Source organism: Lampetra fluviatilis, chromosome 4, assembly GCF_964198595.1.
Source record: "Lampetra fluviatilis chromosome 4, kcLamFluv1.1, whole genome shotgun sequence".
In the NCBI taxonomy this organism is placed as follows: Eukaryota; Metazoa; Chordata; class Hyperoartia; order Petromyzontiformes; family Petromyzontidae; genus Lampetra; species Lampetra fluviatilis.
This window is the reverse complement of record NC_136278.1, coordinates 11,730,505-11,754,027: the sequence shown is the minus strand read 5'-3', so window position 1 is coordinate 11,754,027 and position 23,523 is coordinate 11,730,505. Positions and strand designations below refer to the sequence as shown.

The following is a 23,523-nucleotide window of genomic DNA, read 5'->3' as shown; positions in this document are numbered from 1 at the left end:
TAAACACATCCTAAAAATGTGTTCCACTTTTTCTGTTCTGTTCATTCCATTGGCCCAAAGACAACATCAGCATATGATTAACATATCCCTTAAATCATTTATTGTCGGACGTAATCTTAGGCTTGTATCATGAAGGTAATAATTCAACATAATCGATGAATCGACGATGCTACATGTTTAATTATATTATTCCAGGAGCTACATGTATATACACAGCCCATTAAATCCACTATAGGATGACGGACTCCCCACACCGTGCCGGTCGTGGGAGTTGTTTGACCTTACTTCACCACTCTGGTCAGTGCGGCTCGGTGAAGGTAGGAAGCACAGATGGAGGGGTATAGAAGTGCAGCGCAACAGTGGATTTTGCTGCACTCTCCTCCGCTGCCCATCGTGTAGTGCACAACTGGAGTGCGTTCGTATCCGCGGCTCAATTTGTGACATCTAACAGCAGTCACCTCCGATTAGCACGTTTTGGCTACGTACTGTGCGAAAGAAGTTCAACATAGTATACACACATCCTATCAGCATCTCTTCGATCAGCAGTCCCATCAGTGGCTCTGTGCGTGTGTGGCCCCATCGGTAGCCGGAGAAGTTGTGTTGATGCCGGTTGCTGGGTGCGCTTCGCGTATTCTGCGCAGGTTGAGGCGGAGGCGGTGAACCGGGCCATCACCATTGCCAACCAAACCAACTGCCCCCTCTACATCACCAAGGTCATGAGCCGCAGCGCAGCCGATGTCATCGCTCTGTCCAGGAAGAGGGGTAAGATCATCTACGTCGTCGTCGTCATCATCTAAACATTCCTTTGTTGTAAATAGATTACTTGCACATCCGCACGGCCATTTTGTCAGTCCACTGGTGGATGAGGGCCTCGCCACGGCGTGCGGGTCATGCGAGTTATTTGACCACACTTCACCAGGATGGTCTGTGCTGGATGGTGTAGGCGGAGAGCCGGTACCTGGTGGGAAGTCATCAGCTGCCCACCAGCTAGGCCTGCGACCAAATCACCCAGAATTTACCCGATCTCACAAGCTAAGCGGGACATGAGCCCGAACAGTCCTTGGATGGGTGACCGCCACCTCGCAGCCTATAACAGGTGTTATAGACTGCGAGGGCAGCATATTGCGATAAAAATATTTTTTTGTCGAGTATTGTAAAGTATAATTGTTTTTATAACTTTTACCTCTTTTTAAACTTCCAATATGGGGTGACCCAATTTTTTTCTTCTCACCAAAGACATTTTAAATTTCCCTGTGCGTATGTAAGTGCTGTCTGAGCAATATCTGAACCAGACCTGGCCAACTTATACTGATTAATTATTGGTCAAACAGCCTCCATGATTCGCATGGTATGGGGAGGGGAATGATAAACCACTGTGAATCGTGTTTTAATCAATGCGTTTAATTCCGTGTGATAGATGTTATATATATGAGTTCAGCCTAATTATTATTCCAAAATCGGATCAAGCAGTTGGTGATGATTGAGTCGAGTGATGTTTTACAGTGAAATTAAATACTATCTTAAACCTGCAGTTTATTGGTCACATTTGCTGTATAATACATCAATAATGAAGCCCTTTTATATTTACACAGAGCATATCTCTCAAGCTATGGTTAAGATTTTTACAAGAACACTCTCATGTTTTATCCAATGGTGCAGCTATTAGTCACGCATTTATGTGGAGCACATGGCCATTTGGCCATGAGACTAACACAATTAACTGCCCTTGTGGGCCAGTAATGAGATCCTGGATACTTAAATATGGTTGTAAATCTTCTCTCAAGCCGTCAGTGCTCGATGATGAGTTGGCTTTGGGCTGGACATGTGGCTAGCAGGGATGAGGGCCAATAAATCAAGGATGGTGATAGAATGGTAGCCAAGGAATGGAATGCGTCTGAGGGCACCTCCACCAGGGAGATGGAGCAATGAAGTCGGCTCGTTTGGATGCGCTTGGTGGATCATTACATCGCAGCATCATTACATCGCTGGATCATTACATCGCAGAATCGTGAGACATAGCAACAGCTTGGGGAGGCCTTCATCCAGCGGTGGATTGATCTTGGCTGCTGCTGCTGATGATGATGTCAGTGCTGGGAGCCAAATATCCTCTTTAATTAAATCTATATTGAAAACTAATTTCTTTAGAACTGCTTTTTGTGTTTAGTTTGTTGTTCTTGCCGGCACCTCTGATTAGCACGGTTAGCTACGTACGGTGCGAAAGAAGTTCAACGCACAAACATTTAATGGTTCTCATCCGATGAGGTGTCACCTCGTCAACTTCCGACCTTTCCTTGCACATGGTCCGGGAGAGGTCAATTTTCTCTGACCTCTCGCTCGCTCACTCGCTCGGCCACCCATCGTCGCCACCGTCATCACCGCGCGTCCTGGGGTAATCGCGTTGATCGATGTCCCCGGCAGGCACGGTGGTGTACGGCGAGCCCATCACGGCCAGCCTGGGCACAGAGGGCTCGCACTACTGGAGCAAGAACTGGGCCAAGGCGGCGGCGTTCGTCACCTCGCCGCCCATCAGCCCCGACCCCTCCACGCCCGAGTACCTCAACTCCATGCTCGCATGGTGAGGCGCTCTTGCGTGAGGCAGTCGAAGGGCATGAATAAGTTCAGTGTTAATGATAGTTCTATGCTATCCATAATAGAGGGGGTGGGTGGGTGGGGGGGGGATTTTAGGTTTGATCGCGTAAATATAAACGTGTCGCTAAACTCTACACGGCCAATTGGTAAGGTTTGTCACATAAAAAAGAACGTGTCAATTCGCTACTAGTACAGCACACCGGTGTGTTGGAGAGTAAACCCGCAATATTTACAAATCAATGTTAATGTGTCATTTTATTGAGGGAATACGACCGTGTGTTATCTTGTTGTGGTCTGGGACTGTCTTTGTTGTTGTTGCTGCCTTGCCCAATCTTGATAAATCGGACTTAGGGGCCGTCCTTAAATGACGTCACGCACCTCGGGGGGGGGGGGGAGGGGGTCAGACATTTGTGACGATGTGTGACGAGGGGGGGGGGGTTTGAGAAATGTGACGTCACATCAAAATGCGCAAAATTAAATAAATATAGACAACACGTTCTACTTAATGAAATAGACTTTTTAATAAATGTTTTCTCATATTATTGGTTGTTTCGGTAAAGTCACATAGAAGGGAAATAATAAAGAACCAAGAATATGAATCCCTGCAGTCACGAAAGCTTTAAATCTAAATGTTTTCTCCTACAACGTCAGAGTGCAGCGCCACATTAAATACACACTACAATGACAATAGTTTAAAGCGATTTTAAGCATGTTTTATTTTTTGGGGGGGAGGGGCAGAGCTTTGTGACGTCATATTTGAGGGGGGGGTCTGACTTTTTGTGACGCCATGTGACGAAGGGGGGGGGGGTCAAAAATCGTCCAAAATCGCGTGACGTCATTTATAGACAGCCCCTAACCCCGTGCCCATACTCCAGTCTAAATCAAGATTCAGATTCGCTGAATGGGCTTCTTGACGGCGCAGGAACAGTATCCCTCAGGCAGAAGAGGCTCACTGGTTCCCCAGACTGATTGACAGGAAAGTGCCATTCTGAGGTGTATGTACATGCCCGCTGAGGTGTGTACACGCTCGCCAGGGTGTGTACACTCGGGGTGGAATGGTGCATCGATTCATTTAATGATGTTGATTGCTCAGGCTAAGACACATGCAAATTGAATCACGTGTGTAAGAATGAGCATTTTTCTTTGCAGTGAGTGCGTATGATATGATTATGCTACATTTAGGGGAATGAAACGAATAAAACGTGCGCAAACGAGACCGAGCAAAAACAAGAAACAATCCAAACGCGCCTATCAGATCAGGACAAGAAAGTATTGATACTTCAGTTGAATTGTGGCTCTGAATCATGACAAGCCATCGAATCATCCGGTGGGGTAGTGGTGGATTCGGTATACCTCGAGTGTGCATTAGAGTTGTCACAATGACAAAGTGTACATTTCATAGAGGCAGACAGATGGAGACAATAATACAGAGCTAGGCAGAGAGAAGTAGTGTACGTTGATTTAAAATTTCATGCATCCCCATTTGTGTCCGTGCAGTAAAGACGTTGTTAATCAGCTCCCTCTCCCTGCCCTTCCTCTCTACCCTGCGCCATCATCACCACCATCATCATTCACCATCATCACCACCATCATCACCACCACCATCATTACCATCATCATCGCATCAGCGGGGACCTGCACGTGACGGGCAGCGCTCACTGCACGTTCAGCACCGCGCAGAAGGCTCTGGGCAAGGACGACTTCACGCTCATCCCCGAGGGCACCAACGGTATCGAGGAGCGCATGAGCATCGTGTGGGACAAGGGTGTGGTGAGTTCCTCGACAACGCGGCACAAGCGCTTGCACGCACATGCACACACTCACCGCTCGGTGTTAACGCCAAACACCAGCCACCCGCCACTGACTAGCGCGATTGGCTACGTGCGGTGCGAAAGAAGTTGAAAATGTAACTATTTTTTTAAATTTTGTTTAACCAGGTAAGGCCAAACTGAGCGATACAGCTCTTTTTCAGAAGCGACCTGGCCACAAATGGCTTACTTGGAAATTTCTAGCAAACAAATACTCGTCGATTCTAAATGTGTAGAGAAAATCCAGAAGACCTGGATAAAAACCCACGTGACCACGGAGAGCACATGCATACATGCTTACAGCCCTGTGCAGATGTATAGGCCGGAGAAAGTGCTTGTAGAGATAAGCTTATTAGCTCTCTACGTCGAATGTTTTTGGTTAGTACCGTGTGTCGTTTGGCATTGCTTTTTAAGCAACTGAATTATAGAACTGAACTGCTAAGGTCATCGCTTCAGATACCGAACCTATCATTTCGATGATCTCCGTGTTTGAGTCGCAAGACTCAAAGCAGTTTTGTGATATCATCTAGAACAGTTTTTTTCCCTGGGCATGCATTACTTGCACTGTAAAGCTCTAGCCAGACTTTAATTGTCTCCCTAGACTAGAGCTGTGGGCAACTACTACTTCACTGTTAATTAGGAACATGTCATGGCAAGAAGAATATCTCATAATAGCAGAAGATGCAAATAACTACTTTTAAATGCATTGTCTTGAGTGTTATATTACGACGGCACTGACAAAAACCAGGACTTTTAATGTTCCTTGAATACTTATTGCTGCCTCAAAAGGAGGACGATCCTGGGAAAACTATGAGAGGTGGTAACCCTGCAGCTAACATGAAATAAGTCATTGTCATAGGAAGTAGATTTTGCTAGCCGCTTGGTATTTTGGATCTTCTCTTGGGCCCTATTTGAACCTGGGATAAGCAATTGCACCTCCGATGAGCAGATGAACTACGTACGGTGCGAAAGAAGTTCAACATACATACATCCTACCAGCAACTCTGATTGTGGTTCTATCAGCAACCCCATCGGTGGCTCTATGTGTGGCCCCATCGGTAGCTGTAGCAGTTGTCTCGATGCCGGTTGCTTGTTGCGGTTCACGTTGACGGCTCACGAGCATCGCCACACGTTTCCCTGCGTCCTGTCGCCCCAGGCCACCGGAAAGATGGACGAAAACCAGTTCGTCGCAGTGACCAGCACCAACGCAGCCAAAGTGTTTAACCTGTACCCCCGCAAGGGGCGCATCGCAGTGGGCTCCGATGCAGACCTCATCATATGGGACCCGGACGTGGTGAAGACCATCTCTGCCAAGACTCACCACCAGGTGAAGCCGCGCGTTCAAATGCTCGCTCCCGTCGTCGCCGTAGTCACGGTTTCGCAAGAATTAGATTTTTATTCAGAATCAGGTTAAGGCATCACCCTGCCTAAATGAGCAAGGGGAGGTGTTCATCCGTGTTGTTGGGACAACAGCAGTGTTCCATCTGTCATGCCATCATAGTGGCCTGTCTCATCACAGGACAATCGATGATGAGTTTGCATGAAGTGGTGCAAGGTTGGTTGGCATTGGGGGGTCAGATGGGCAGAGTTGACCCAATTTGGAATGCATAACTTTTGATTTCAGCAATCTCGTTTGGATGTATGGAGCCGGAATTTCCTATTCCACAACCCTATAATGAGATCCAGCCCCTCGTTCATCTGTGACCACCGCTCTCTTCTCACTCAGTGTGCAAACTTGCCATGGGAGGGGTGGTAATTTTAGCAGCCCCAGTGGGATGATGATCACGGTGATAGACGGAACCAATGTTCACTGCAGTTATGTCTCACTGCGTTATGATCGCGAGTCAAACAAATATCCATCTGTCAACTGCTTCTGTATGCAGTCGTGACATCAGAGAATGTAATACACAACATAACTTCTTCTGGAGTAATTTCCAAAGGCCTCTTTTTACCCAAAAGGAGAAAGTCATTCTTGCTCTTCAAAGAGTAGATATTATGCAGTCATAACTCATTTTATACTAGGCCCTGGACAGCTTTGAAACCAAATGCTTGAGAATCTGGATTGTGATGTCAATCATTATTCATTGCCTTTATTCACAGCGATGGGAGCTCAGAGGCCAACCATGGGAATTAGCAATAACTTCCAGTCACGCAGCAGCAATCGTCTTTGTAATAACTACAACCACATGTGCATCATGGGAACAAAGGACGAGTATATATTCACATGGGCACTACATTGGTGCTGTTTTGTTACTACGAGAAGAGACGATCTTGAGTCCGGACTTGAGCCTGGGGCCTCCCGCGTGCACGCGCGTCCCCTTTCGCAGGCGGTGGAGTACAACATCTTCGAGGGCATGGAGGTACGGGGAGTTCCGCTGGCCGTCATCAGCCAGGGCAAGATCGTGATGGAGGACGGCACGCTGCATGCCATGCAGGGCGTCGGCCGCTTCGTGCCGCGGAAGGCGTTCCCCGAGCAGGTGTACAAGCGCATCAAGGCGCGCAGCCAGGTGCGTGTGCCACCTCCCCTCCCCCAATCCCTCGTTTGCATCGCCGAGTCTCCTCCGTTGCCTACGGTTCGCAAACACGCGCTTGCGTGCGGCATGGCGTCTGACGTTTCGCTCCACGCGCCGGGAGCGTTTTCAAAAACGGAATTGGATTGACCAGTGTCAGGGCACCACCCCCCCACCCCCACCTCTGCAACTGATCCCGATCGCGTGGGTTGCGGGTTTCCATCACTTTGTAGGGCCACTCGGCCCACTGCCCCTCTGCGGGAAATAAAACGAACACACCTGGCGGTTGCCACTCGTGGTTGTGGTCAGAACAGATTGGCATCCGCCGCAGTAACGGCACTGACCCCGAACCAAAACAAGCACCCCCTAGTGCTCGCTATGTCCACGAGTCAGAGTCAGATACTACACCGCTTGGCCATGCAGCGGCCACCACCAGGAGCATAAACCACCATCGCTCGAACTCCGGTCATCCTCGCAGCAGCGGCTTTTGGCTGGCCATCGAACAAAGACGGTTACCGCATCGTGCCCTTTCAGGTGCGCTTTGTCGGCCGTCTGGAATGCTCTTCTGATATTAGGAAGCCACTGGAGCTATGGTGCACTTTTAAATTATCTATATTGAAAACTCATATCTTTAGAACTGATTTTTGTGTTAAAATTTTCGTCCTTCACCCCGGCACCTGGGAGTAGTACGGTTGGCTACGTACGGCACGAAAGAAGCTCAACGTACATACGCACATGCCACAACAAGTCCCACCGACAAACGAACCCTTCTTCCTCTCCGCAGCTTACGGAGCTGCAGGGCGTCCCCCGGGGCCTGTACGACGGCCCCGTGCAGGAGGTGACCGTGTCCTCGCGCACAGCCACCCCGGCCGCTTCGGCCAAAACGTCGCCCACTCGACAGATGGCGGCCTCCGCCGCCTCCCAGGCCTCCAACCTGCGCAACCTGCACCAGTCGGGATTCTGTCTCTCTGGTAAGGGCAGCTGCACCAGTTGGGGCTTCTGTCTCTCTGGTCAGGGCACCTGTACCAATTGCACCTGTGCTCAGCCTTCGCTGCCCCCTTGTGACGAAATAGGGTCAGGGTTTTTGGTTTTCTGGTCAGCGATTTAGCATGTAGGCTTTCGCGACCAATATTTATCAAGATAAAATTTGTTGGGTTTGATGGCTAACCATCGAACAAAGACAGCCACTGCATCGCGCACTTTCAGATGCGCTTCTGCAGCCGTCTGGAATGCTCTTTCTTCTAATATTAGGAAACCACTGGAGCTATGCACTTTTAAATGTAGATTGAAAACTCATTTCATAGAACTGTTTTTTGTGTTTAGTTTGTTGCCCTTCCCCGGCACCTCCAATTAGCACGGTTGGCTACGTACTGTGTAAGAAGTTCAACATAAATTTCGATTTAAAGCTTTCGTGACTGCAGGGATTCATCTTCTTGGTTCTTTCAGGAAAGTCACGTAGAAGGGAAATAATAAAAATAAAACATAATAAAATAATTCTCACGACGTTTCGGCCACAATGCAAGCAGCCGTCCTCACCTGAGGACGGCTGTTTAATTTTTCTTATTTTATTATTTCCCTTCTATGTGACTTTACCGAAAGAACCAAGAAGAAGTTCAACATACATACCTCCACCCGACACAGCCACCCGATACAAATATTATGAACAGCAAAGGCAAAGGAATGTTGCCACGGCTGTGTATTTGAGTCGGATTCTTTGTTATCCTGGAGAAATCCGATGAAGCTATGAAGCTCTTTGTCACAGATGTCCAGTAGGGGCGGGTCAGCGAGCTACATTAATTGTTGCCTTATAAACATGAGCAAAATCCCCATGGACAATGACAGAATGTAAATGCTCAGAGCCAGACTTACATTTTAAGTCAGTGATTTCAATGTATGTTTTGCCAGTAGTGAGCTACTGGGTGGCACTGTGACAAAGAGAGAGCTTGAGTCACAATCATGATGGTCTAAGTTGAACTCCTTGTCAGGGTTTTATTTTCCTTCGAGGTCAATAAGACGAGTACTCAACCTTGTGGGACGCCAACGGTGCATGCGCTGGAGGGAAGACTGCCCACCACCATAGGAATGTTTAATTTCCACCGTTGGTTCAGGGCCACCAGTGGTGGTGAGCGCTGATCCATGTCGACCACGTATCATCGGCAGGGGGCGGGGGGAACTGGGCCCCCACTTCTACTGGACATCTGTGAAAAAGAGCTTCATAGTTCATCGGATTTCTCCAGTATAAATATTCAGATTCACTACTGACAGCTCAGCTAAATTGCCTGCAGCAGTTGCAAGGGGCTGGAGAAAATGCAAAAATTAGGACAATTAAGCAATTGGCGTTACAACATTTCCCCCTACATACAGGACGTGAGAGTTAGAGCTAAATGCTCGTCATGTTTATTGATCCCATCTCCAACATCATACTCACGTTAAAGAAAGCTAATGTTATCACAGATTATAATTCACATTTTTTTTTTATATCATCTATTATATCATGGGGGATACATGAAACAATATTTTCCTGAATCGCAATTTACACGTGTTAAAAAAGTAAAAAATGTAAAAAAAAAAGTATTGGGCTCAATTCACCAATTTCTGTTGAATGTTACATACTATATTAAGTTGAGTCCAAGCTCTATCTCGCTACGGTGTAGAGTCTCTCCATCCTGCGCCTGCTGGAGAGCCTATGTATGCCACCACCCATTCCTCTAATCAAGCTCACGCTATAAGGCGACCTTGTACTTGTGCTTACTCAAAGTGGCCTACTCACTGGCAGTGACCGCAATTCAAGTTTAAGCCTTAAACGCTCACAAAATGAAACCTCCTAGCTAACATTTTGCCACGGTGGCGAGATGTTAACTATTTCGCCTGGTGTGCAGGAGGTCGTGGGTTCGATCCCAACTATGAGGCCTGCTATATATTTGGAGTTTGCATGTTTTCCCTGGGGTCGAGTGGATTTTTCTCCAGGTGCCTCCACAGTTAGAATCAACTACATTTATAGTATTTGGCTGCTATAAATGCCCACGTGATAAGCCACTTCGTTGGGCTATCATGTGTGATAGTCAGGTCACTTCTGAAAAAGAGCTACATAGCTCAGTGGACCTTACCTGGTGAAATAAAAGTTTTTTTTAATGAGTTTAGAACTTTCCCGGTGGCATCTCGTGCTTCTTTTGTTCGCTATAGCTGCGTTTGTGCATGTGCGCATTCATGGCAGGAGCCCAAGTGGATGACAATAAGCCGCGTCGCACCGGACACCGTATCGTGGCGCCTCCCGGGGGACGCTCGAACATCACCTCCCTGGGCTAAAGAGAGAGAGAGAGCGACAGAGACGGCGACCAGAGGCACCGCCACTGCCCACCGCCAAGACCGCCACGAGCGCCGTCAATGCCCTCAACCCAACAAACCCCACCCGCACGCCATTGTGACTCCCATCTCTCAGTTGTCTCGGCGCGCCTGGATAGAGTCTGTATCTGCTGCATGAGCAAGGGGTTTGCCCGCCACAAGCTGCGGTGGCTTTTTCTTTTTCTGGCTGTCAGATGCATATTGCAGCCTGGAAGGGCAATTTTATACCGATATTATTATCCTGGAATAATGCGCGCGTTGGTTGGGGCGATAGCAGCATTTAACTCAGCTGGCGCATGGTTCGTCATGTGATCAGATCTTGCATCGCACGCTTTGGGAAAGATTTACGTTAATATTACCAACGTTTGGTTAACCCTGGAAATCGTGAAAGTTTTAAGGTCGTATTCACCAATTTTTTGGATCGCACTGCTTCAAGAGTGTGTGGAAAGAAACTGGAGTTCCCAGGGAATCCCTAAATGTACAAGTTTAAATTTCTAAAACTTCTTGCAAATCGTCTGTCGTAAACACACTGCTCTGCTTATTGCATGTGTAGTGATCCACTCAGAGACACTAGGAGTAGGAGGCACTCTTCACAGGGTACAAGGGGTAACTACACTCTCAGTCAGGACAGCGAACAGACTGCCTGACTGACAACGTCGAGAAGGTGAAGACGGTGACGAAGACTCAAGCAGCCCGACGGGATTCCACTCCAAGCAACAGCCCTGAACCATCGCTCGGGGTCGCCTTTTATCCTCCTAGCGTGGCCTGGCTCCGCCCCCGGCCACGCCCCCCTTCTAGAACCTACTAGTGGGTTCCCGGGCTTCCCTCACGTGCCCCCCCTATCACCTTTGCCCTACATCCCTCTTTCTGCTTATCACGTCACCTGCTGACAGACAGGGCTGCTGCAACCGCAGATCCCTTTCTCTGCCAGCAACCAGCGCTATGCTCCATAGTGAACCATTTCATGTCACTACACATGCACTGCATTGCCCAGAAAGGGAGTGTCTTGCACAAGTTCCATCGTTGTGTTATCCACCAACCCCACCTCCAAGAGGTTAAATTACAGACTGATGCCACCACACCGATTAATGATTTAAAAAAAAAATACAAGTTTTACCCAATGAGTATTAACACACCGTGCCCTTACCAGGCTGCCCATCGTTTAAAAATGTCGTCTGAATTGCATTGGCAATGCTTCTCGTTGGGAAACGTGCTTCCGATCACAAATGCAGACTCAATCCAGTTGTGCCGACAGCTTTAGAATTACTAAATGCTCAGCAGGAATGCTAACAGTGGTTGCTCGTATAAAGATAACGATAACAATAATAAAGAATAAAAGTAAGAGTAAGGTCTGATTGTTTTGTCTTGCCATAGATGACCGACTGCTTTGCAGGATATTTCTGACGTAGAAGGGTGAGAAAGTGGTCGTGATGATTGCTTCTGTTACACGGGAAGTGCCACGGTGGCTAGGAGATGTTAACTACCTTGTCTGCTATACAGGAGGTCGTGGGTTCGATCTCGACCCTGACGCCTGCTGTATATTTGGAGTTTGCATGTTCTCCCCGTGGTCACATGGATTTTTCCCCGGGTCCTCTTGTTTTTCGCTCCACATTTAGAAACACACGTTTCGACTATTTGGCTGCTATACATTTCCACATGAAAGCCACTTCGTGGAACTATCATTTGTGGCCAGGTCGCTTGTGAAAAGAGCTGCATAGCTCAGTGGGCCTTACCTGGAACAAAACAACAATTAGTGCATGCGCAGGACTCACTGAGCAGGAGAAATATTCACCACATTTTGAATTCGAATTTACAGTATTGGTTTTGTACCAACGGTGAGAAGAAACCGTCTCATTACATTTGGTGCTGCACTTAATTTTGGTTACATTTCACCTCTTGAGAAATTATAATTTCGTTTTGACCGACGGGTGACGTACCACACTATCTGCTGGACATCTGTGAAAAAGAGCTTTATGGCTCATCGGATTCATCTAGTATAGATAAATATTCTGATTATCGTGTTAAGGGCGAGTGGGAAAGTGCCGCCCCCTCTAATCGTGTGCACCAGAGGTCACTAAAAGGGATCTCAGAGGTAGCTCTGTGATATCCGTTTCCGTGGGCCATTCTCTAACACGGATAAGTTGCACCACTCTGCGTGGGTTCCAAAAGATGCGGAAAACACAATCGGAATGCGACCGTGAAAAAAAAATCACAAATTATTAAAGAGATCAACCGTGTGTGCATGACATGAGAATTCGGTTTGGGTTAACGTGCTGTGTTCTAAGATCACATCCCATTGTCCGACACTTATAATTTAACTACAGTTTTGCAGCAAATGGGCTTTTATTCGAACGCGTATCCAGCAAGAAGGTTTGTCTGTGCCTGAAAAGTGAGTGCTTGACGACGTTTGTTCTTTTTTTTCAAGGCACTTTGGCCAAAACAAAAGCATTGACGTGCAGCAGTCATGATGGGGGATTGTTTTACCATACTGCACCATACTGCTCAGTGCGGGTTGGTGAAAGCACATTTTGTCTTTGTCGAGTATGTATGTTGAACTTCTTTCGCACCGTACGTAGCCAACCGTGCTAATGATAGATGCGGTGGGGAAGGACAACAAACTAAACACAAAAAGCAGCTCTAAAGAAATGAGTTTTCAATTTATATTTCAAAGTACACATCTCCAGTGGCTCCCTAATAACAATATAGAGTGCCTGACTGGCATGGATGTCTCTATCCAAGAGAGCTACTTGGGTATAAAGGGCTCATTGGCTTCTCTGCCAAATCAAGGCAGTGTACCACTGATTTTGAAACATTCGTGTTTTACACCAGCGCCCCAAACTCTGTGCAACTGGCAAACGTGTAAAGTGTATCTCTTTAAAAAAGAGTCTTTGGGGAAACTGCTATATTATAACTCTTGTTGGTTTAAAACTCTAGGTCCTGTGGCCCACCCATGGCTTTACATTCCAACAGTATTATATAAATGATACGTTTATATGTAATACTTGTTATTTTAGTATCGATTTCATCGTTTGTTAAAATCATGTTTTAAGACCATTTTCTAACTTTTTCTGTATTTAAATGTCACATTCAGTGCCCTCATGTTGAGTTCATATCTGTCACATGATACATTTGCCCATATGCAAATATTCACCCATGTGAGCTGGAGCATAAAGTGGACATGTTTTTCGGAGGGCATTGTGTATACACACTGCAAAAAGGAAAAAAACTACCACTTTATGCTTTGCACCTCGCATTTTGTGCACATCGAATTTGTGCACATCAATTTTTCGCAATTTGAAACTATTTTCGTTGACAAAATTGTAAATTGTACGATCATCAATCCTGTCTCGTTTCACGCCAAAAAAAAATAACCACTGGTTTTACAGCATATTACTTTTTTTTCTCATCCTTGTTCATCATGACACATTCAACATGCAGCCCTTGGGGGACCGGTAAATTATTCGTCGAAAAAAATATCTGGCTTCATGCCGTGGGGTCATGTGTGAACAAGAGGCAAAGGCCACTTCTCAAAACTACTGATGCCTACATGATTTCCACATTTGTTGAAATATATAGGTCGGCAACTGCAAACAGAAACACCTGAGATTTGAGGTGCCAATTTATCAACCAGCCAATGTTCATATGGGGTTGTTTTTTCAACAGCTAAAACGCACTGAAATGCGTTATTGCTGCTGATAAGGATAATTTACAAGATATATAATGTTATTATTAATTTAGACTTAAGGTACCTGCATTGAATTGGCTTCATGATCCAATTTTAGAACTGTATAGTTTATCCTAAAGAGTATAGGAATTGCAAAGTCCTAACAAATGTCTCTTTTATTTGAAAACACGTAAAAAATCTGCTCAAAATGTTAAGCCAATACTGTATGTTTAAATAAATTGTGATAACCAGCTACATTGTCTCCACATTAAAATAAAATTAAGAAAAAAATGTAGGCCTCAATCCAGACTTAGGTTTGCTTTATGTGCGAGTGCAACGAATATTTTTTGCAAACATTTTTGGTGGGAAAATGGCCAAAGCCTTCCTACTGTCTGACTATTTCAAATCTAGAATGTCTGACTATTTGGCAATTTTCTGCCAATAATTGACACAAAAGTGGTTCACTAATACAGAAACTCAAGTCCTTTATGCCTTAAACATTGGCTGAGGGAGGTGGCACAGATTTCTCAATGCACAATGTGAGTTCTGTGCAGTACTCCAGAGACGTATGAAACACACCAACCACCTCTGGTCAAACCCAGAAATCAATTTCACACACGTGGCAATGTTTTATGGATGTCGTTTACTTTTTTCATATATTCCATCCCGCTTTCATTTCTCCAAGTTATGTACTTGTGAAAGCCACTGCTGTTCTGTCAATGTGTGCCAGCAGGTAATCTTCATGAAATTTAATACAACTTTAACTTTACACACATATGCTGCATTACAAGCACCTTGGGTACCGTTTTTATCGATGTTTTTTTCCTTTCTATAACAGCTGCTGGTATCTTGGAAGCACTTGATCAATTAATAACTCCATTAATAAGTAGCTTAGGTGTACCTTCTCAAACTGGTTAATTGGATTTCCTAGAAAAAACACAAAATTAGCCTAATATTCTTAGCCAAACATTAGCGTCTGAGTGAATAAGTACAGCTGGGGCACTCTGCGTGGAATTGCTGAAGGGGAAATATTCGGCAATGGGGGGTTGAAACACCTCACTGCATTATGGCTGCAATCCAAAAATCTTCAACAGTTATGTAGAACCAGTCGTGTGCCACTGACTTCCCATTCACGCGTTCATTTTAATCCATTCGAGCGAATGCACCGGGAGGTGGTGGGCCACTGCTCCGGAGAGACCTTTGTGGGATTTGACGTTCGACCTTGCAGCTGATTTGCAGATGCGAATCAACGGTTGTGTTTGGACTTGGTGGAAGCAGCAGGGCGAGAGAATTAAAGCAGCAAGTCCTGCTTTATAATGTTTGTCCGCCAACTGTTCATTTATCCATTGTTAGCGATACAATATAACCGATGTGTGTGAATTTAGGAATTTGTAAAAAAAAATTATCTCTCAAGGGAGCTGGCCGCTGGCCAAGCCAAGGTTTGCGTGTCAGTAAGAGTTTGAGGTAAATCTGAGACACAATTGAAAAAACGGGCTCTCCGAAGACACTGCCGAAAGTCCCTGCAATCGGTGGAGGCATCTGAAAATCATATTGAGGAAGACGTTAACATCACACTAGCCAGTTTGTATCTGCTTCTAACAAATCCTGGTGATATCCGGTGTCTATAAATGTATAATCCAATGTAATTATACAGTGAGAATGCATCAGAGGGGCACTGCGCCATGAGTTTGACTCCCAGCCACGGTAACGAATGTTATCTGAACCAGCCCAAGATCCCCAGCCGACCATCTCGCGTTGACCAGTGAGGTGAAGTATGGTCAAAGAACCCCCATTACTGACAATGCATGGGGAGGCCTTCACTCAGCTGTGTATTGACATCGGGTTGCGTATCAGACAGCAGGTTCTGAACTACTGAGTTTCAATAGTGGCAACACGTCCCTTTATATGCTTTGTTGTTGTTGTTACTGAAACACTCGAGTGATGTTCAAGGGCACTCAAGAGAAGCTTTCCAAACAATCGCAGGTGAGATGTTGGCGGACGCCTGGCACGCTGCGTCATCCAGTGCCACGGTGGACGTGTGGAAAGGAGGAGTTTGAGGGATGAAACTCGCACGACAAAATCTGAAGTCTGCCAAGTGCGCGTGCGTGCGCGTGTGTGTGTGTGCGCGTGTGTGCGCGCGTGCGCGCGTGTGTGTGTGCACGTGTGTGTGTGTGCGTGCGCGTGTGTGCGCGTGTGTGCGTGTGTGCGCGCGTGCGCGCGTGTGTGTGCACGCCCATGGATCGACGTGATGTACACGGCTGTACATTTACACTTTTTTTTTGTTAGAAAAGATAATACCACGATGGGCACCCTTGGTACAACCGTTTCGGTCCGATATCCCACAACCTGACTCCCCCCCCTCATTGACCCCACTCACACAACAGCTCGTGTAATGGTCCATTGGCAATTTCATGAAATAATCGTAAAACTCAAACGATAATTTTATTCTGGCATCGGTGAACTCGGAGGCGCTGGAGAGTGTTGGAGAATGTGAATGTTTTGCTGTGCCGAATATCTTCCTCGTTAAACTACGAGAACGTAGTTCTCCTACAACATCAAAGTGCAGCGCCATATTAAATACACACTACAATGACAATAGTTTAACGCGATTTGAAGCATGTTTTATTTGGGGGGGGGGGGGCAGAGCTTTGTGACGTCATATTTGAGAGGGGGTCTGACTTTGTGTGACGGGGGGGGGTCAAAAATCGTCCAAAATCGCGTGACGTCATTTATGGACGGCCCCTAAACACGGTTCCACGTGGCTGGTTTCAACCGACAGTGTCGCGGAGAGTTGAGATGCCCACCCAGCCAGCTGCAAATGAGACACGTTGCATGCAAATGACGCCACGTCGTACCACACAGAGGGTCATGTAGGCGCGGCTCGTGGTGAACGAAACGTCCGTTTAACATCCTCTTGCTTCTGCACAATGCGGGTACTCGTCTACTTGCAAACAAGTTAGGTTCGTAAGTAGATTTGTCCGTAAGTCCAACTTTACTACTGTCGATTCCAAACGTGTACACAAAACACGGGGAATGGCTTTCAAAGTTGTATCATCTCCTGTAGACGTAGATACCACTGGTTCTTCATGGTCTGCAGATGTAGATGCCACTGTGATTCATGTTCTGCAGATGCCACTGGTTTATCATGTGGCATCTACATGACATACGAACAGGTTTGTTCGTATATCTGAAAGTTCATAGTCGAGTGTTCGTAAGTAGAGGAGTCTCTGTACGCATCAGCGATTAATTAAATAAATAAAAACCTGTGCAGTATCATCTGACCAAATTGCCGCGCATTGTGATTGTCACAGACAGCTTAATTATCGTGGAAGGTTGCATTGCCAACCTTGTAAACGCTTTATGAGTACAGTAATTAAATACTGCATTGTAATTGGGCTACTATGTTGGTGACATTTCCATAAACCCAAACGCAATTTGATCCCAGCTTTGGCTTGATTGCAGTTTTGTCTTGAAACCTGGTCTTGTGGTGTCTTAGAACACTGAGTCATCGATTCTAGATATTTAGACCAACCAACCATCTATGTTTCTGTGTAAAGACCACCCAATGCTTGTTTCAATACATCCTCAAGTGCTAAAAGTCAATGCACAACCCCACCAGAGAATTGCGGATTCCTCATTGAAGTTGAATGGCCATCCACAAGCATCAACGGACGGTCCTTAAAGCTTCCACGAGGATTCATTGGGCAGGGCGATGTTGCTCAAAGATTTCTCAGCAGAGCACATTTCTTATGGTTGTGCCTGTCCAGCAAGGCATTTGAGTGTGTGCTGTGCAATAACAGTAATCGTCTATTCAGAGACAATCGTTGTTTAATGGACCATTAGAAATCAGAATGGCGAAATTCCGCAAAATAAATGTCAGCTGTGGGTTTTTGTTGTAAACATTATCCACAGTCTGGTCTAAAACACGAAGATGCTTAAAATAGTAAATGGTCTGCACGTGCCATCTGCGATTGATTAAGCAAAATGGGAAAATATGGAATGGCCCATTTATCATCGCAGTGGATATTTTTTAGTGACCTCTTCAATGTATTGTGTGAATGTGAGCTTTAGGCACCGCTGATGCGGAACATTATGGCACTGAACGTTCCCTTGTGCAAGCAAAGGCTCACAAGCATGGGGATTGGTCATGTGGACGATTCGAATAGAAACATGTCGGCAAGTCCAATAGGAATACTGGGTACAATATGCAAAAAATATATATACGTATTCACTGTGATAGAACGTGATGTGTTGTCATTCTCATAATTGGAGCAATTGAACAGCCAAGGCAACAAAACCTAAAGACAACGTTGGAATTCCTTTTGCACGTCTTTAATGAACTTAACTTGCCCAGAAATTGTTTCCGGCACCACGGCGCGGTATATTTCCCCAATGTATTCAAACTTGCTCCGGCAGATGTTATCCATACACTTCAGCGTCAAGTTTATTCCGATGAGGACCTTTATGAAAATCTGTTTCAAATTGTATCTCTGCTGGGGCTATGCTCTGCTCGGTGTCATTCACAGCAATGTGTGAGTTACATTTTTTTGAGTTTTCTGAATGTAGACATCTGAGAAGTCTGTGTTGGAACTGCCCCCATACATTCTGAAGATGTTATGGCACCAATTCAATTACACTGATAACATTCAGAAAATTGCAAATATATTTCACTGGGCAGGCATATGCCGAAAATGTCTGGCCATAGTTCTAAAACAAAGTGGTAACCCTTCATGGATTTCAAAAGACATTATAACCTTTCAAGAAATGTTAAAATCTAAGTTTAATAAGTTGGAAAGTATGATTTATGTCACTACTTACCTCTTAGGATGTATTTGAGTTATATTATTCAATGCATTATTAATTTCAGGGTTTTTTTATGGCCTTAAGAATGAAGCAAACTAGCTGCTGAATATAAGTTTTGGATTAATAATTTGGATTAATAGTGATTCATAATAATAATTTAAGACTTCACACAGAGGTCACAAAGCGCTGGACAAAGAAATATTTTTAAAAATATTTTAAAAAAAATTTACCTTAGGCAACACACGAGGCGCCAAAATAACTTTTTTTTTCAACAAAGTAACAGTTAGCTAGGCAAACTCGTTGTATGACGATCCGTCGGTGTGTTACATATATAGTAATGCACCTCCGTAGTACGACGCTTGAGACCGTGACTTTGCAAAGCCTTCATGTGCATGCCGTCTCTTTTCCAAGTCGCTGCCGTAAAAAAAAAACACCCAGCATCTCTTTGAGTGTCCGTGCAGTGAGTGGGGTGCGCGTGTCACGGCCAGGAGGGCATTTAGTGTGCCGGCAATGCACGTGCATCGACGAAGATAAGACGCGCATCGTTCGTGTATTTAAACTGAGATATTTCTTTGCTCTCAGTTTAACGCTGATCGTTTGTAATTCTGCATTGTGTCAACTGTGCAGCCGTAAACCCGTACAGTAACGTGCTACCTTGGTAATCTGTAAATTTAAAAAAAATCTTGAAATATTGAAACATTCTGGAGTATAGTAACTCCCTACTGGTAGTTTAAAACGTATGTTTATAACTCACCTTCAAGTTATTTATTGCGTTTATATATTATGATGGGATTTCTAATGGGGTCCTTACATGATATTTAAGGTAAAACATTTTAACGCAGTACACTTGTTCCATGTATTGTTAACCACATAATTGCGTCATCAGATGCCAGCAATAGTAACTGTCCAGAAGCGTTTACACATTCATGTGCCACGTGTCAAAACCATCCCAGCCGACACATGTGTGGATTTCCTTGCACATCTTGTCCGGTGCAAATACGTGCGACTTAAAAATGTCCATCTATTAGGCGTGCGTGAGTTTGTACGTCAGACACCGGTGCATTCAAATCAAGAGGTCATATTCACCACCAAGAATGGCTCTCTCCACAAACTTGACGGCCACGGATGACCAATGGGTAATGCGAATCCGTGATGAGGTTACAAGTGTGGCTGTGGGAATGGTCAACATGTGAACCATTTGAAACGAGTTACTGTGGTTGTAATGGGTTCTTGAGAAAGCACCCAAAATTATAATTTTGGCAGATGAAATCTGTCGGCATGAAATATTCGAACTGTAAAGTGTTACATTGCAAAGCTGACTTATGTAATCAACTAAGCACTTAATACATTGAACCCCGAGTGAGCAAAATCGTGGTTTCATATTTCTTCGGTTTGAGTGAAGCTGCCCTGAGGCTTGGGTGGTCACCCTCGTAGATAATTAATCATGTAAAGACATTTTATTGGGCAAAGTGTGAGCCGTGAGAATATAAGAAGGAAGTTGCGTTTCGAACAAGTAGGCGCGAGGTTCGGCCTTGACACGTGAATGGTGGAAGACTATCAGCTGGGCGGTGGTGGCTACGCACGCCTATGATCCAGCACCGTGGAGGTGAGAGTTGGTGAATCACACAAATGTCGTGAACTCCCTTCCCCTGGATACCCTGGCTTGCCAGGAGAAGGTGGTACGACCAATGTGGACTCCCCCATCTGTTCCATCCGTGTGTGATACAGTGTTCCCCCCTCGCACGCGTCAGTTTTCTCCGGTTTCCTCCCACATATTGATACTCATTAATTGGCCGATTACACCCTAATATATAGGGAACCGAAGAGCTTGGGCAATTGTTGGCACCGGCTCATCGCGCGGCTGCTGCCTTTCCCGCTCGCTTGTGGCTCCTCGTGCCTCCGAATCGTTCTCCCTCTTCAAGAGCGAGCGAGCGAATGCTGTGTGGCGGTGTTACAAGTTGAAACGGAGCTTGTGTTGGTGTGACTCGTAAGCTTGGGTGTTGTTTACCTGCTGGCGTTTGTATTTCGTAATGCAATGGGTCAAGTGTGCGTTAACCGTGCTTAGAAGGAGTTGGTTGTGTAACGCGGGGGCGGGGGGTAGAAACGCATTTTCGTTCTATTTAGTAGATCTTTTGGTGACGACGATGCCAACACGGATGAATGCGGTTTTATAGATCCGCGTGTATTAGCAGTGAACACTGCCGCTCAAACAGAGCAATTTCAACCCCATGGCCTCCTTCGCTCCACTTTGAATACTGTTTCGCGACGAGAAATGTACCTGTAATGATGCATGTTTCAGCCTATCAATAAAGTCCATAACCTTTTTGAGTTGTTGCTTTAAAACAAAACAAATAGTGGCTGGCTGGCTATAGAAGCAAAAATAATAATACAAGCTAAGCATCCGTCATGCCCTGCCAAATGCCGATTGTTAGGTCTCATATTGTCTGAAGATTACTCAAATCCATAACATTGTGCTGCCCGGTGGCAATGGGTCGTCAACAGGCCACACCTGTGCAAGATTGCCACGTTTCGAAACAATGCTACTTGAGAAACATTAATCTGGACAGCCAGATTGAAAGTGAATGACCACTGCGTCGGTTTACGCGGCTGTGCTGTGTATCTCTGATGCGTTTTGCAGTCGACCACGTGCTATGACTGCATGACGTCGCACCTCGCGCCAGATAACTCGCAGTACAACCAGAAAACACATACATTGGTTAGTCGTAGTTTCTCTTCGGTAGTTAGAAAATCGTATTATGGACCGACGTGGTTTTATAATGCAATAGTTGAATTCGTGCAAGAACTTGCGTTCTTCTTCCAGAAGACTGAGGTTCTACTTGTTTCAAAGTAACCAGCCCAAAAGATTGAAAACCGGGGTTTAAATCCCAGGAACCTGAGTGGCCAGCGTATAAGTAAACACATGCACCTCTCCATGCCTCTGTGTGTACTCTATAGTGGGTAGTAATGTGCACTGATTTAAAATTTTCCTCTCTAGGAACATGAAATTCGATTTTCCAAAAGCACTCCATCCACCTTTAACCTCGCCTATTTATGTCATTACTTTGATCACGGTCCAACTTCAATAATCTCCCTGGATGTACATATGTACTCTGTTGTGTTTTCCAATTGTGTCTCTTCAATAACATATTCAGTAAACTAAGAGAGGGATGATTAGTTTGTTGATGTCATTTTCGAGAGGGTTTTTCTTGGCATTATTTTCTGCACTGCACATTACAAGTGGAATCTAATTGATTAAAAAATATATTAATTATTATTTAACCTACTGATGAAAACAATAGTTTTTCAGCATAAGAACTTAGTCTCCATAGTTTTGTCCTTTTGATAAAAAAAAAATATGCAGTATTCTATTAAGTAAATAAATGGTGATCAGGAAACATCTTACTTTTTTTATCAGGCCCCCTTTAGTAAAAGTAATTATTTGAACTTGCAACGCGTGTAGCGTTCGCTCACTCTCGATGAGAGGAGTGAGGAACCACTGACAAGTGGGAAGGCAGCCACACGTGGAGCCGGTGTGAAATTCTGCCCAAGCTCTGCAGTCCTCTGTATATAAATGTTTATACTTGGGGAAATTGCAGTCCCCAACTCTCAGTAACCCCTCTATCTCTCTAGCCTATCTATTTGCGTGCTATAAATCAGGGCCAGAGACCAAAACATCGCCTATATTTTATATATTAGGCAGTGTTCAATACGAAATCTAGAAATACTAATTTGTTGAGTGTATCTTTTGTTAGTTTAACACGTTAGTAGGCTTTTGCGACCAATATTATCCTCGAATGAAAGTTTTTTGGGTTAGATCGTGTAAATATAAATGTGTCATTAAACCCGCCACCGCCTCCAACAGCCAATTAGTAAGGTTTGTCACGTGAACAAAACATGCCAATTCGTCACTAGTATAGCACACCAGTGTATTGGAGAATAAACCCACAATATTTGCAATTTGAGTACGACGTTTCGCCAGTAATTACAACTAGCATCATCAGGCGACAGCCAGATCTGTAGAGAAATCCTGCTGTTTCGTTCTTAGAGGGATAAATGTGATGTCGTCACTTGTGAGCCAATCCGGTGCAAAGGCCAGAGGGGGGCGGGGGGGGTAATGTATGCATATAAATTACAATAGATATCCATTACCAGTTGGGTTATTTATATGGTAATCGACACACATTATGCGTACACATGCGTGCTATGTACATCCTAGCCTTTTTGTGTGCACAAAAATCGCAGTATCTGTTGTCTACTCACAGTTAATCACCATTGACTATGGTGACCTGTATAGGCATGAAGTTATAGTGTATTACTTCATGATTTGCTTCCAAGCAGCACTAAGCCTGTAGCTATCCGAACGGTTACAATATTTTTTTTATTTCTCTAAATTTCGATAGATTATCGAATTAGTGTTGGCCAGTAGTAACTAGTTTTGCACAAAACTTCAACAATATCAAAAACAAGTGTGTCCTTGTTGGTGTAATGAGTGGCTCCGACACGGCAAGTAACTTCAAGTATTTATTAATAATCTTCGGTACGGCCACCTCTCTCTCCGCGGATGTCAACCCGCTCTCGCCACGTAACGCTCACCCCGCTCGCTAACACGCCGCTGGCTGGCGGCGCGCTAGCGAGCGGCTGGAGGTCGAGCCGCCACGTGGCAGGTGGAGATGGCAGGGCAGCAGCAACAGGGAGCTCCTTCTTGGTCTTCAAACACCGACCCCTCACGTTGCTGTGCCCCCGGCTTATATTCGCTCCCCGGAGGCTAAGCTCCGCCTCTGGCCACGCCCCTCCTGGAACCTTCGGA

General features: G+C 45.3%; 1 protein-coding gene across 3 annotated transcripts in view; it reads left to right on the top strand.

Annotated features, from left to right (window-relative positions):
• LOC144931568 (dihydropyrimidinase-related protein 2-like) overlaps nucleotides 1–15,230 on the top strand; it is a 50,768-nt gene extending 35,538 nt beyond the window's left edge. For 2 of the 3 annotated variants that reach the window (XM_078855548.1, XM_078855550.1), the window contains 7 exons: nucleotides 642–762; nucleotides 2,419–2,575; nucleotides 4,218–4,359; nucleotides 5,554–5,724; nucleotides 6,725–6,904; nucleotides 7,692–7,878; nucleotides 10,122–15,230. In XM_078855548.1, coding sequence (XP_078711674.1) covers nucleotides 642–762; nucleotides 2,419–2,575; nucleotides 4,218–4,359; nucleotides 5,554–5,724; nucleotides 6,725–6,904; nucleotides 7,692–7,878; nucleotides 10,122–10,213 — 1,050 coding nt within the window. In that variant the 3' untranslated portion in view covers nucleotides 10,214–15,230. The remainder of the gene's footprint in view (nucleotides 1–641; nucleotides 763–2,418; nucleotides 2,576–4,217; nucleotides 4,360–5,553; nucleotides 5,725–6,724; nucleotides 6,905–7,691; nucleotides 7,879–10,121) is intronic. The other variant, XM_078855549.1, reaches the window with a different exon arrangement.
• The last annotated feature ends 8,293 nt before the right edge of the window (nucleotides 15,231–23,523 follow it).